General features: G+C 50.1%; 1 protein-coding gene across 1 annotated transcript; it reads left to right on the top strand.

The window, feature by feature from the left end:
• The first annotated feature begins 729 nt into the window (after positions 1-729).
• Positions 730-12,283, top strand: engase (endo-beta-N-acetylglucosaminidase). Its single transcript, XM_079252655.1, has 15 exons — positions 730-817; positions 2,206-2,282; positions 2,363-2,564; positions 2,644-2,792; positions 2,991-3,145; positions 4,402-4,550; positions 4,631-4,802; positions 4,888-4,994; positions 5,071-5,182; positions 6,482-6,669; positions 8,808-8,950; positions 9,049-9,384; positions 9,569-9,644; positions 9,716-9,827; positions 11,307-12,283. The coding sequence occupies exons 1-15, from the start codon at positions 744-746 to the stop codon at positions 11,706-11,708; spliced, it is 2,454 nt and encodes an 817-aa protein (XP_079108781.1). The 5' UTR covers positions 730-743; the 3' UTR covers positions 11,709-12,283.
• The last annotated feature ends 681 nt before the right edge of the window (positions 12,284-12,964 follow it).

Here is a 12,964-nt window from a genome sequence, read left to right on the forward strand (position 1 = left end):
AGTGTATTATTATATGGTTAAAAATCCCTCTGAGCTTTTTTTTTTTAAAGAAGTTGGAACATACTGTCCTATAACACAATCTCGGATGCCCTGTGTAATATTCGTGTTATAAATCATTCAAACATGTTTCCTGAAACTATAAAAGTGGTAATTTGGTAATTTATTTTGTAATTAAAAACAACAACGGGCAAATAAAAACAGGCTTATTGAAACAACGTATTATGTTTGTATTAAAGTTGCAAGGGTATTATTATCATCGCATCTTATGATATACTAAATATCCTGATGAAATGCTCTAAATGTATTAATATTTTAGTTATTACAGACAAAAAGGATTTGGACCAGATAACTTCATCCTCATCCTTTTTCTAACTTTACAAGATAGTTAATCTGCTAAATTAGTCTGCTAAATAGAAGATTAACTTTTTTAAAAAAAAACAAAAAAAAACAATTACTACCAAATATAAATAGAAATGCAACAAATACAAAAAAGGATTAAAAACATGTTTCCCTTTTTGCATTTTCTTTTTTTTAATTTATTTATTTATTTATTCATACATGTGTTCATTTGTTCATTTATTCCACTTTATGATAGAATATTGAATCACAGTCCAAAACGATATCGCTTGACTTTTATTCTGGAGGACTAAAGCCGGAAGTTGTTTTAAATTACGTCACCTGAACTTTCCTACTTCCGGGTCGGCTTTTTCTGTCTGTTTTGATCCTGTAATAAATGTATAGAAATGGCTTTAGCTGGCCACCAAAGCGAGTTTCTTAATGAAGGAGGGAAGAGAGCGGGTCAACCCGAACCGAACCGGTACCGTTTGCAAATAAATCCGCCTTTTTATTTTATATTCAGTGTGTTTAGAAACTTTTTTTCAGTCTGAAGCCTGTTTGCAGGAGTATAGGGCTGTTTTACTCCACCTGGAAATGTTTTCTTGATGCTTCATGATTATCTGGATATTGATGACTTGAGCTCGCGACCTAAAACGTGATAAACCACAACATATTCATACGCCATTCTCTTCGTGGTTTCATTTTAATGTTTGTTTTGTTAGAAAGGAGATTTTTAGGACCATTAAAATCTAAACTTATATTCTTTATTTTTTGGTTAAACATCTGGACTAATTCTTGTGGTAGAACGTCACAGATGTGTTTCTTGAGACAATACATTGACGTGTCTGGTATATTTAGTGGGTCTTTTCCACAGCTTTATTTTGAAACTTCTGCTGGACACACCAGACTCTTCTATGTACAGCCCCAGTTCCAGAAAGCTGGCATACCACGTGAAATGTAAATGCAATATTGGAACAGAATATTTTATTCCCAACACAAGATAAACATCATACCAGATGATAAAACTGAGACATTTGACCATTTGATGGAAAACGTGAGCTGATTGTGAATCTGATGCGGCAACACATCTGAAAGAAGTTGAAACAGGAGCAACGAAAGGCTGGGAAAGTCATTGGTACAAACAGAAACAGCTGGATTTGACATCTATTTGGTTAACTGGCAGCAGGGCTGGGTATAGTCTGGGTATAGAAGGAGCACCCCAGAGAGGCAGAGTCTCTGAGATGGAAAGATGGACAGAGCTTCATCAGTCTGAAACAATCTGGACCTAAACATTCAGAAAAATGTTCCTCAGACTTTGAAGATCCAGTATTTACAGTGTAAAATTAAAAGGAATCTTTGTATGCTGGGACATGGCTGGGTGCTGGTGATCTTCTGCATTAAAAGCAGACATGATTCTCTACTGGAAACCAGTGCATGGACTCAGGAAGATTCCAGAAACCAGCCTGAAATCCACACATGCAGGTTAAAGCTCCATCATATGTGAAGAGGATCCAGAAACACGCCGTCTTCTCTGGACCAAAGCTCATTTAAAATGTTCTGAGTGGAAACCTGGATGAAGATGTGGAATAGTTTGTGGACAGCATGGACGGCGTGTCCTGCAGACTAAAGAGGAGAGGGAGCATCCAGCTTGTTATCAGCCTGCATCTCTGATGGGATGGGGTTGCATTAGTGCCGGTGGCGTGATGATTAAACGTCTCATTGATATGTTATTGATCTTATACTGACCTGATGAGGTTCTAGAAATCGTTGAATCTTGGTTTTATGAAGATTTGACAGAGTTCTGACCATGTTGGAGTTGTGGTTTTAGATAAAAAGTAGGTCAGCTTCAGCCTTTCTGTCCATCACCAGGCTGGAGTCGTGTTTGGACCAGCCGGTGGATTCAGTCATACTGGAGGTCATCAACTCCACGCCATCGCTTCTTCCAGGTCAGCTGACTCCGTCGACATGGAAACCATCAGCGTGTCTCCGTTTTTTCTGAATCTTTCTCTTTTATGTCGTCTTCCAGTCAGACATTATGACGCAGACACCACCGAACCGGTCAGCTCTGGTCTGCACACGATGGAGGAGCTGTTGTCATGGAAACGAAGTGAAGCAAACCCCTTCAATGTCGCAGCGGTCCCTCTGGCATCTCGGGAGCCTCCCCTGGCTGCCTCTCCCCGCCGGACCTTGGTGTCCCATGACATGATGGGCGGATACCTTGATGACAGGTGCGTCCTGCTCTGACCGCGACGAGCACGTGCATTTCCATCCATGTTTCACCAGAAGGTGCTGCGTTGTCTCCTTCAGGTTTGTTCAGGGAAGCAGTTCAGAGACTCCGTACGCCTTCTACCACTGGAAGTTCATCGACATTTTCAACTACTTCACTCACCAGCTGGTCACCATTCCTCCAGCTGTTTGGACCAACGCGGCGCATAAACATGGAGTCGTCGTTCTTGGTGAGCAGCTGGATGACAGAAACCGGTCCAGTTTAATTCATCCCGTACCATCATGGTGGCGAGCTGACTCAGGCTTCAGCAGCAGACGGGTGTAGATAGATGGAGCGTCGCTGTTTGGATGGTATCGACGTGTTCCTGAGCAGACTTCTCGTTGGGTTTTGAATGTGCTGTGCTGTGATTGGCCGGTTTCTCCTCCAGGGACGTTCATCACAGAGTGGGACGATGGAGCCGCGACGTGCGAGGCCTTCCTGAAGGACGAGGAGTCGTACCGGGCGGTGGCTGATAAACTGGTCCAGATCAGTCAGTTCTACGGCTTCGACGGCTGGCTGGTGAACATAGAGAACGTCCTCACTGTGAGTCGCTCTCCTACGCTTCGTTTATTTAACTTCATCTGGTCCTGGTCAACATTAGTTCCTGGAGCCAGGATCAGGTCTGGACCACGCTGAGACCTGGTCCTCCTCCAGCCGGTCTGGTTCCTGTAGTCAGGATCAGGTCTGGACTCTGACTGGACCACGCTGACACCTGGTCCTCCTCCAGCCGGTCTGGTTCCTGTAGTCTGGATGAGATCTGGACCACGCTGAGACCTGGTCCTCCTCCAGCCGGTCTGGTTCCTGCAGCCAGGATCAGGTCTGGACCACGCTGACACCTGGTCCTCCTCCAGCCGGTCTGGTTCCTGTAGTCAGGATCAGGTCTGGACCACACTGAGACCTGGTCCTCCTCCAGCCGGTCTGGTTCCTGTAGTCAGGATCAGGTCTGGACTCTGACTGGACCACGCTGAGACCTGGTCCTCCTCCAGCCGGTCTGGTTCCTGTAGTCAGGATCAGGTCTGGACCACACTGAGACCTGGTCCTCCTCCAGCCGGTCTGGTTCCTGCAGCCAGGATCAGGTCTGGACCACGCTGAGACCTGGTCCTCCTCCAGCCGGTCTGGTTCCTGTAGTCAGGATGAGGTCCGGACCACGCTGAGACCTGGTCCTCCTCCAGCCGGTCTGGTTCCTGTAGTCAGGATGAGATCTGGACCACGCTGAGACCTGGTCCTCCTCCAGCCGGTCTGGTTCCTGCAGCCAGGATCAGGTCTGGACCACACTGAGACCTGGTCCTCCTCCAGCCGGTCTGGTTCCTGCAGCCAGGATCAGGTCTGGACCACACTGAGACCTGGTCCTCCTCCAGCCGGTCTGGTTCCTGTAGTCAGGATGAGGTCTGGACCACATTGAGACCTGGTCCTCCTCCAGCCGGTCTGGTTCCTGTAGTCAGGATGAGGTCTGGACCACGCTGAGACCTGGTCCTCCTCCAGCCGGTCTGGTTCCTGCAGCCAGGATCAGGTCTGGACCACGCTGAGACCTGGTCCTCCTCCAGCCGGTCTGGTTCCTGCAGCCAGGATCAGGTCTGGACCACGCTGAGACCTGGTCCTCCTCCAGCCGGTCTGGTTCCTGCAGCCAGGATCAGGTCTGGACCACGCTGAGACCTGGTCCTCCTCCAGCCGGTCTGGTTCGGTCTTTATCGAACTGGACTGTAATGAACTTTAACCAGAAGCCTGGAGAGACGTAGAACCTCTGAGACGTAGATCCTGGATCGGGTCTTGGGTTCCAGTACGGTTGTGTGTGTTTGCAGGAAGGTGCGGTGAGGAACGTGCCTTTGTTCCTGCGCTACCTGACGGAGCAGATGCATGAGCGGGTGTCCGGCAGCCTGGTCCTGTGGTATGACAGCGTGCTCCAGGACGGGCAGCTGAAGTGGCAGAATGAGCTGAACCAGTCCAACAGGTATCAGAGGAAACCAGTCTCATCACTGGAAATATTTAATATGTCGTGTGATTCATGACCTGGGATTTCCTCTGACGCAGGATGTTTTTTGACGCGTGTGATGGTTTTTTCACCAACTACAACTGGACGGAGCAGAACCTGGAGTGGATGGAGGAGTACAGCGGGATCCAGGGCCGCCAGGCCGACGTCTACGTCGGGGTGGATGTGTTTGCGAGGGGGAAGGTGGTGGGAGGAATGTTTGAAACAAACAAGGTCCGGGTCGGTCCGTTAGCGTCAGAATTCAGATGTTTCAGATCAGAAATAATTAACGATCCGGATGTTTTCCCGCTGCCATCAGGCTCTGGAGATCATCCGCAAGCACAACTTCTCTGCAGCCGTCTTTGCTCCCGGCTGGGTGTACGAAACCCTCGGCGATAAGACCGAATTCCGCAAGAACCAAGACAAGTGAGACGTTCCCAGCGTAGAAGTGGTGAGAAACGGACATGGCCGTTGTAGATGACCCGTTCTCCTCCTCCTGCAGGTTCTGGTCTCTTCTGTCCGATCACCTGTACGTCCACCGCCCGGCTGCACGGCTCCCCTTCGTCTCCTCCTTCTGCCAGGGCTTTGGAAAGGCCATCTACTGGAGAGGACAGGTACTGAGCAGGTCCAGTTCTAAACATCTAAACTCAGTCATTCAGTCTTCATCCGAACCCTCAGAGATGTAAAGTTCCTCCGCTTTGGTTCCACGTCAAACCAGAAAGCTGTCGAGTGGAACTAACGTCTTTTCTTCATGGCATCGGCTCATCTAACCTTCCTCTGGTGCAGATGAAGGAACGCTGTCTGTACCTGAGTCTGTCTGAGTTGCACCTGGAGGCTGTTCTGGATCAGACCCTCCAGAAGATCCTGGAGGCTGTTCTGGATCAGATCCTCCAGAAGATCCTGGAGGCTGTTCTGGATCAGACCCTCCAGAAGATCCGGGAGGCTGTTCTGGATCAGACCCTCCAGAAGATCCTGGAGGCTGTTCTGGATCAGACCCTCCAGAAGATCCGGGAGGCTGTTCTGGATCAGACCCTCCAGAAGATCCGGGAGGCTGTTCTGGATCAGACCCTCCAGAAGATCCTGGAGGCTGTTCTGGATCAGACCCTCCAGAAGATCCTGGAGGCTGTTCTGGATCAGACCCTCCAGAAGATCCTGGAGGCTGTTCTGGATCAGACCCTCCAGAAGATCCGGGAGGCTGTTCTGGATCAGACCCTCCAGAAGATCCTGGAGGCTGTTCTGGATCAGACCCTCCAGAAGATCCTGGAGGCTGTTCTGGATCAGACCCTCCAGAAGATCCTGGAGGCTGTTCTGGATCAGACCCTCCAGAAGATCCTGGAGGCTGTTCTGGATCAGACCCTCCAGAAGATCCGGGAGGCTGTTCTGGATCAGACCCTCCAGAAGATCCTGGAGGCTGTTCTGGATCAGACCCTCCAGAAGATCCTGGAGGCTGTTCCAGGATCTTCATCCATCAGTAATCGTGAAGAAAGCTGCTGATCGAAGAGACTGCAGGAAAGAAACGAAGCAAACCAGCCGACAGGAAGCTTGGAGGCCATGGATGTGGTCCGTCATGTTCCTGGATCCTTTCACCAGATTCCAGTGTGAGCCAATCCTCCGGAGAGGGAACTCTGTCAAGTTTGTTTTAGAAACAATCAGTTTTTTCTCCTGAATTAAAGAGAAAGGTGTTTACTCCAGTTAAACCAGTGCAGACAGTTAGACTGGAGTCCCGTCCCTCTGAAGCACAACCAGTCCAACAATCCTGCTTCAGATCTGGTGTAACAGGAAATTCTGTCCCCTCAAAGTCTTTAACACAAACAGGACCAGCATACGTGATCAAGTGGTGTGTGTGTGTGTGTGTGTGTGTGTGTGTGTGTGTGTGTGTGTGTGTGTGTGTGTGTGTGTGTGTGCACATGCAGGTAGAGGCGAGGAGGAACTGGTTCAACCTCTCTGCTCAGGAGATCCAGCCCCTGTACTACCACCTGGACCTGCAGGACCAGGGCTGGCTGCAGACCCGATGCTGCCCAGAAGATGCCTGGAATGGAGGCTCCTCTCTGCTGATGGAGGGACTCGTCCCTGCAGCACTCAGGACTCCGCTTTGTGCCAAGTGGGTTTGGATTCTGGTTCAGGTTCTAATAACTGTGTTCATATAAACCAATGTAATGTCAAGGGTGTGACACAGAACTAGGACTCACATCCACCAAAATATATCCAGTCCCATTGAACCAGATTTATTTCTCTAAAGGTCGGTTAAAGGAAGATTTAACCAGGAAGGAAACTGTGTCCGATACTGTGGCTGGAAGTCCAACAAACAGATACAACAAACCAGCATCAAAAGACACGGGAGAATACATGCAGTTACTAATGAGGTGAAAACACCATCAGGTGTGAACATTCAGAGACGCGAGGGTCGGCTAGACTGGGCGGGGCAAGCAGACCTGGAGCAGAGACAGGGGTTAGTGGTCAAAGAAAAACCACAGTAGGCACCAGACATGAACCATTAAACAACATAAACGCTGAAACAACAACGGTGATCATGACGTGCATAGAACCAGTTACCTAGATAAGATCCACGTCCATCAGGACCAGGACCAGGATGGAAAACCTCCATCAGATACCAGGACCAGGATGGAAAACCTCCATCAGATACCAGGACCAGGATGGAAAACCTCCATCAGAACCAGGACCAGGATGGAAAACCTCCATCAGGACCAGGACCAGGATGGAAAACCTCCATCAGAACCAGGACCAGGATGGAAAACCTCCATCAGGACCAGGACCAGGATGGAAAACCTCCATCAGGACCAGGAGCAGGATGGAAAACCTCCATCAGAACCACGACCAGGATGGAAAACCTCCATCAGGACCAGGAGCAGGATGGAAAACCTCCATCAGAACTAGGACCAGGATGGAAAACCTCCATCAGGACCAGGAGCAGGATGGAAAACCTCCATCAGAACCACGACCAGGATGGAAAACCTCCATCAGGACTGGGACCAGGATGGAAAACCTCCATCAGAACCAGGAGCAGGATGGAAAACCTCCATCAGAACTAGGACCAGGATGGAAAACCTCCTTCAGGACCAGAACCAGGAACGAGGTCCATCCTCCTGGACTTGTTGGGATGGGGAGGACAGGAAAGAGGGTCAATCAGCAGTAGAAATTTAATTCAAGGTCCTGCTGAGAAACGGATGAGAAACGGACATCAATAAAACAAACATCAGATGTTTCTACATGGAGCTTAAAGAGAGCAGAGAGGAGCCCAGTGCATCATGGGACGTCTCCCGGTGCATCATGACACGTCTCCCGGTGCATCATGACACGTCTCCCGGTGCATCATGGGACGTCTCCTGGTGCATCATGACACGTCTCCCGGTGCGTCATGGGACGTCTCCTGGTGCATCATGGGACGTCTCCTGGTGCATCATGACACGTCTCCCGGTGCATCATGGGACGTCTCCTGGTGCATCATGACACGTCTCCCGGTGCATCATGACACGTCTCCCGGTGCATCATGGGACGTCTCCTGGTGCATCATGGGACGTCTCCTGGTGCATCATGACACGTCTCCCGGTGCATCATGGGACGTCTCCTGGTGCATCATGACACGTCTCCCGGTGCATCATGGGACGTCTCCTGGTGCATCATGGGACGTCTCCTGGTGCATCATGACACGTCTCCCGGTGCATCATGGGACGTCTCCCGGTGCATCATGGGACGTCTCCTGGTGCATCATGACACGTCTCCCGGTGCATCATGGGACGTCTCCTGGTGCATCATGGGACGTCTCCCGGTGCATCATGGGACGTCTCCCGGTGCATCATGGGACGTCTCCTGGTGCATCATGACACGTCTCCCGGTGCATCATGGGATGTCTCCCAGCAGCTTGGACTGTGTCTGAATGTCCACCCTGATCCCTACGTAGTGCTCACACCATTGTCTAGGTGGTGGTATCACCAGACGGGTCCATATAGACCACAGTGCAAAAACTATAAATCATTCATTTAATTTTTCTTTAATTGGATTTGGAACGATGCGTGGTGGTTGCCATGGTGACAGCCGGTAGTCACGTGGTCTGCGACGCGGAGAAAACGGCCAGCTTCGTGTCCCATTCGCCAACAGAGTGAGTGCGCTACGTAGCGTATGCAGCGGGGAACAGGACATCCGGACACAGACCAGGTTTTAGGGTCAGGCATCAGTGTTGTATAATTGTTTTCACTATTTCCTGTTTTTTCCACCCATCAGGCTCTTCTCTCTTCATGTCCCTCTGACTCTGAAGACCCTGGTGTCCATCGTCTACAAGGCCTCGGCTGGCATCAGTGTGTCGTTGCAGCTGAAGACATCCGATGCATCTCGCTGCACTCACGTCGACATCCAGGAGGTCGGATGTGAGTTTGTGAAGCATCCTCCTTTTCAGAGGCTAACCCTCCTTTTACGTCGTTTGTAGAGAGAATCGCCTCACCCGGTCTGTCAGGTCCTCCTACAGCTGCAGATGTGGGAGGAATCGCCTCACCCGGTCTGTCAGGTCCTCCTACAGCTGCAGATGTGGGAGGAATCGCCTCACCCGGTCTGTCAGGTCCTCCTACAGCTGCAGATGTGGGAGGAATCGCCTCACCCGGTCTGTCAGGTCCTCCTACAGCTGCAGATGTGGGAGGAATCGCCTCACCCGGTCTGTCAGGTCCTCCTACAGCTGCAGATGTGGGAGGAATCGCCTCACCCGGTCTGTCAGGTCCTCCTACAGCTGCAGATGTGGGAGGAATCGCCTCACCCGGTCTGTCAGGTCCTCCTACAGCTGCAGATGTGGGAGGAATCGCCTCACCCGGTCTGTCAGGTCCTCCTACAGCTGCAGATGTGGGAAGATTCTTCACCTGCAGTCGTATGAGAACCTGACAGAGTGGGTCCAGAACCCAGAGAACTGCAGGTGTTTTCTTTCAGGGTGTTTTCCTGCGGCACCATGAACCAACCTGACTCATGGTGAAACGTCATGATGATTGTTTTCTGTTTAGGGACTGGTGATAACCAGTTAAGGAACCAGTTCTCCCAGCTGTGTGGGAACCTGAATCCAGCCGGTTGGACCCTCAGGTGAGGGACGGTCACACTTCATATAAGTCTCGTCTTCGTTTCTCGTTGTCTTAATGTCGGTGTTTTAACAGATGTTCACAGCTGGAGCTCCACAGCTGCATCCTCCGGGAGGTTTGTGTCCTCATCGATCGGGTCGGAGAACCTCGGGACACGCCGTTCAGCTGCAGGCTGGGAGAGCTGATGGTGAGCTGCTGCCTCCTTACTACATGCTACATGGTCAGGGACAAAATCAGGTCCAGTTCAACCCGTTTCCTCTTCAACCTCTTCATCACAGGACCTGAGATGAAGCACGAGATTCTTGCCATACGTATGTCTGAGCAGGAAGTAGCAATGCTAGCATGTAGCGTAGCAACATGACATCATGTTTTTATTCCAGCCCTCCACTCCGCGGTTTCTGCTCCGACTCTTTGTGTGAAACAAAAACTTGTAAACTCCGGTCTAAAAGCAGGAGATCTGGTCTGTGGAGGTTGTCTGTTGGGATTTTTCATGACACTGCAGATTAAAACGTCCCAAATGAAAAAGCCTGAGGAGTGCTGGAGGAAATGTCAGCAGGTCTTTGTCATGTTTCTTTCTAGAGAAGCGGATAAATACTACTTACAAGTCTGACTGTAAGAAAGCCCCAACCAGCTGAAACCAGTTTGGGAAACATACGTAATGGAAAGAAAGCCTTTCTAGCCAAGATGTGCCTCCCAGCTGAAGAAGGATAAATTATACAAACCTACTGTAAACTGTGTTTTTATTGCTCAGTGGGATCGTTGGATCAGAGACACTGGGAACAAAATGATCAATCTGGTCTGAAAATCTGCTTTAAGATGCATCAATGATCTTTTTATTTCTGTAGGATTCCTGTAGCCTGTGAAGAATCTTATTTTATGACATTGAGGTGAATGTTTGTCTCCTCACCAGACCAGCGATGATCCTGTCTGGTGTTTTACTGTGAAATGTTTCATTTCTTTATGTTCTGGGCTGATTTAGGGGGGAAGTAACTTCAATGTGACCGTGTTTCTTCTGACTGGAAGGAATGTAGATCTTTAAAGTGTATTTAATAGAAAACAGCGTGTCTGATTCATCCTCGCAGCTACAAGCGGTCAGATATGATCCAAAGCGTCCATGCTGCTCTGAAGTACCCTGATCACCCTGAAAATGCTCGGCTGGTTTCTAGAAGAACATCATGTCCTGGAGGTGTTTCAGTCAGGCTTTAACAGCACACACTCCACTCGGACTGGACTGTTTGATGACTCTGGTAACCCTGGTTTTACTGGTTTTACTGGGCTTGTCAGCAGGTTCTGACTCAGTGCTCCACGCCACGTTATGGGCTCGGTGACACCACCTGGTGGGAATGTGTGGAGCTGCGTTGGAGTGGTTAAAGCTTCATCTCTCTGACAGACATGAGCGTGAGGAGGTTTAGACTCCAGCTCTGATCCGCTTCATGGGATTCTGCAGGGCTTGGTTTTAGGGCCAGTTGGAGTTAAAGAACCCATGATGATCATCCAGACTCTCTGACTGGACTCTTCCAGGCTGGTTTTCTGCAGAACGTGTGACTTTAACACATGAAAACATCTGCAGGAAGAGTGAAATGTTCTGCTGAATGACTTCTTTCCTCCACACGAGGCTCCAGCTCGCAGCATCGGTGGTTTACGGGTGTTCTGTGTGGTCCTGCAGGTGCTGGACGTGGCTGACCTGCAGGTGGCGCCGCCGGCTGTGAAAGGGTTGTGCCTTAATGACGTAGTCTGGCTTCGTGGTGCCGGTTCCTCACCTGAGACCAGGTCTTCCTACCTGCACCTTAACGCCACTCTGCGATGGGACTACCCCCTGGAACTGGTGCGCCACTTCAGGGTGTCCTGGCGACGGCTGAGAGGACCTGATCCTCGAGTTCCTCCGGGTCAGCTGGTGCTGGTGGGCCGGGCTTACTCCAGTCTGTTCAGGCTGACGGAGCTGGTGGTCGCCGACCCGCCCGGCCTGCTGGAACTGGTGGTGGAACCGGTGACCAGGAAGGGGGTCCCGGTCCCCGAGAGCCACTGGGGGAGAAGACAGCTGAGCTACATCGAGGAGTCTGCTCTGTGATCCCCCACCGAGGATCTGGAGATGGTTCCTCCACCGCTGCAGACTCTTCTGGGTTTTTATTCCTCTTTGTTTTCGTTTGATAAAAAGCAGCTGAGATGATGCTTCAGGAAACCCTGACAGCGAATGTGTTCGTAAAGCAGAGGTGGTCTGGAGCTGCTTCCACAAGTCCGGAAGCTTCTGCAAACCGGCAGCTGACAAATCCGAGGAAAAGCTGCTTCCGTCTGTCTGTCCTCTCAGACACACAGCAGACGGCTCCTCAGGCGGACGGCTGGAAAACGGATTCAACGTGAGGCTGGATGTGTGTGTTCTGGTTTCTACTGAAGACGGAGACGGCTCCAAAGTCACTTTGCTGTCTGGACTTCCAGAAATTCCCAACCGGATGAAAACCTGGAGAGGAAGAAGCAACTTTGGGATTCAGTCCACCGATGTTTGCTTCGCTGTGCTTGGACCGTCTTCACCGCAGACTCCCCCAGACCTCAGCTGGTTGTCATGTTCCGTCTCATTTCTGACACATTCCAGGTCTAACCGGGAATGTCAAGTCTTCCATCGGCCTCCAGGCTGGACTTCTGGACACATCACCCTTCCTCCTGCAGCTCTGCAAACTCTCACTAATAAATAAAACTTCTTTAATCTCTGTCTGAGTCCGAGGTTTCTGCTGGGACCAGAACCCAGATGCTCACACCTGCAGGAGGTAAAACATGGAAAATAAAACCCTAGAAACACTTCTCCACCTCGGTTTTACAGAGTTCTGCTCGGAAGTTGGGTTGCTATGGTAACGAAATGTCTCATCACCTTCAAAGCTGCTTTGACAGTGTTTCTTAATTCCGGTCCTCAGCCCCCCCCCCGCCCGCATGTTTAATAAAGAACTTTAACACATCTGAATAAAGACTCGTTAACAGGCTGCAGAGAACTTGACGAGGAAGTTCAACAGTCTGACTCGGGTTTTTAGAGGAGGATCAAGTCTAAAACATGCAGGGCGGGGAAGCCTGAGGACCGAAACACGGTGCAATGATGAGTCACTTCGCAGGTTTTCACAGCGGGAATTAAACATATCAGGATATGAAGAAAAAGCTTGCAGATGTAGCCTGGTGTGGTACTGTGGGTGAACTGGTTCCCAGTTTGAACTGGGCCCTATGCATTTCTGACTGAGTCATCATATCCATTCTCTAGACCTGATAGATTCATGTAGATTTAAATTTATGGGGAAATATACATGTATAATTTAAACCAGTGCTTATCCGTCCAGGTCCTCCTCT

This window comes from Telmatherina bonti, assembly GCF_933228915.1.
Source record: "Telmatherina bonti genome assembly, chromosome: 14".
Taxonomy (NCBI): domain Eukaryota; kingdom Metazoa; phylum Chordata; class Actinopteri; order Atheriniformes; family Telmatherinidae; genus Telmatherina; species Telmatherina bonti.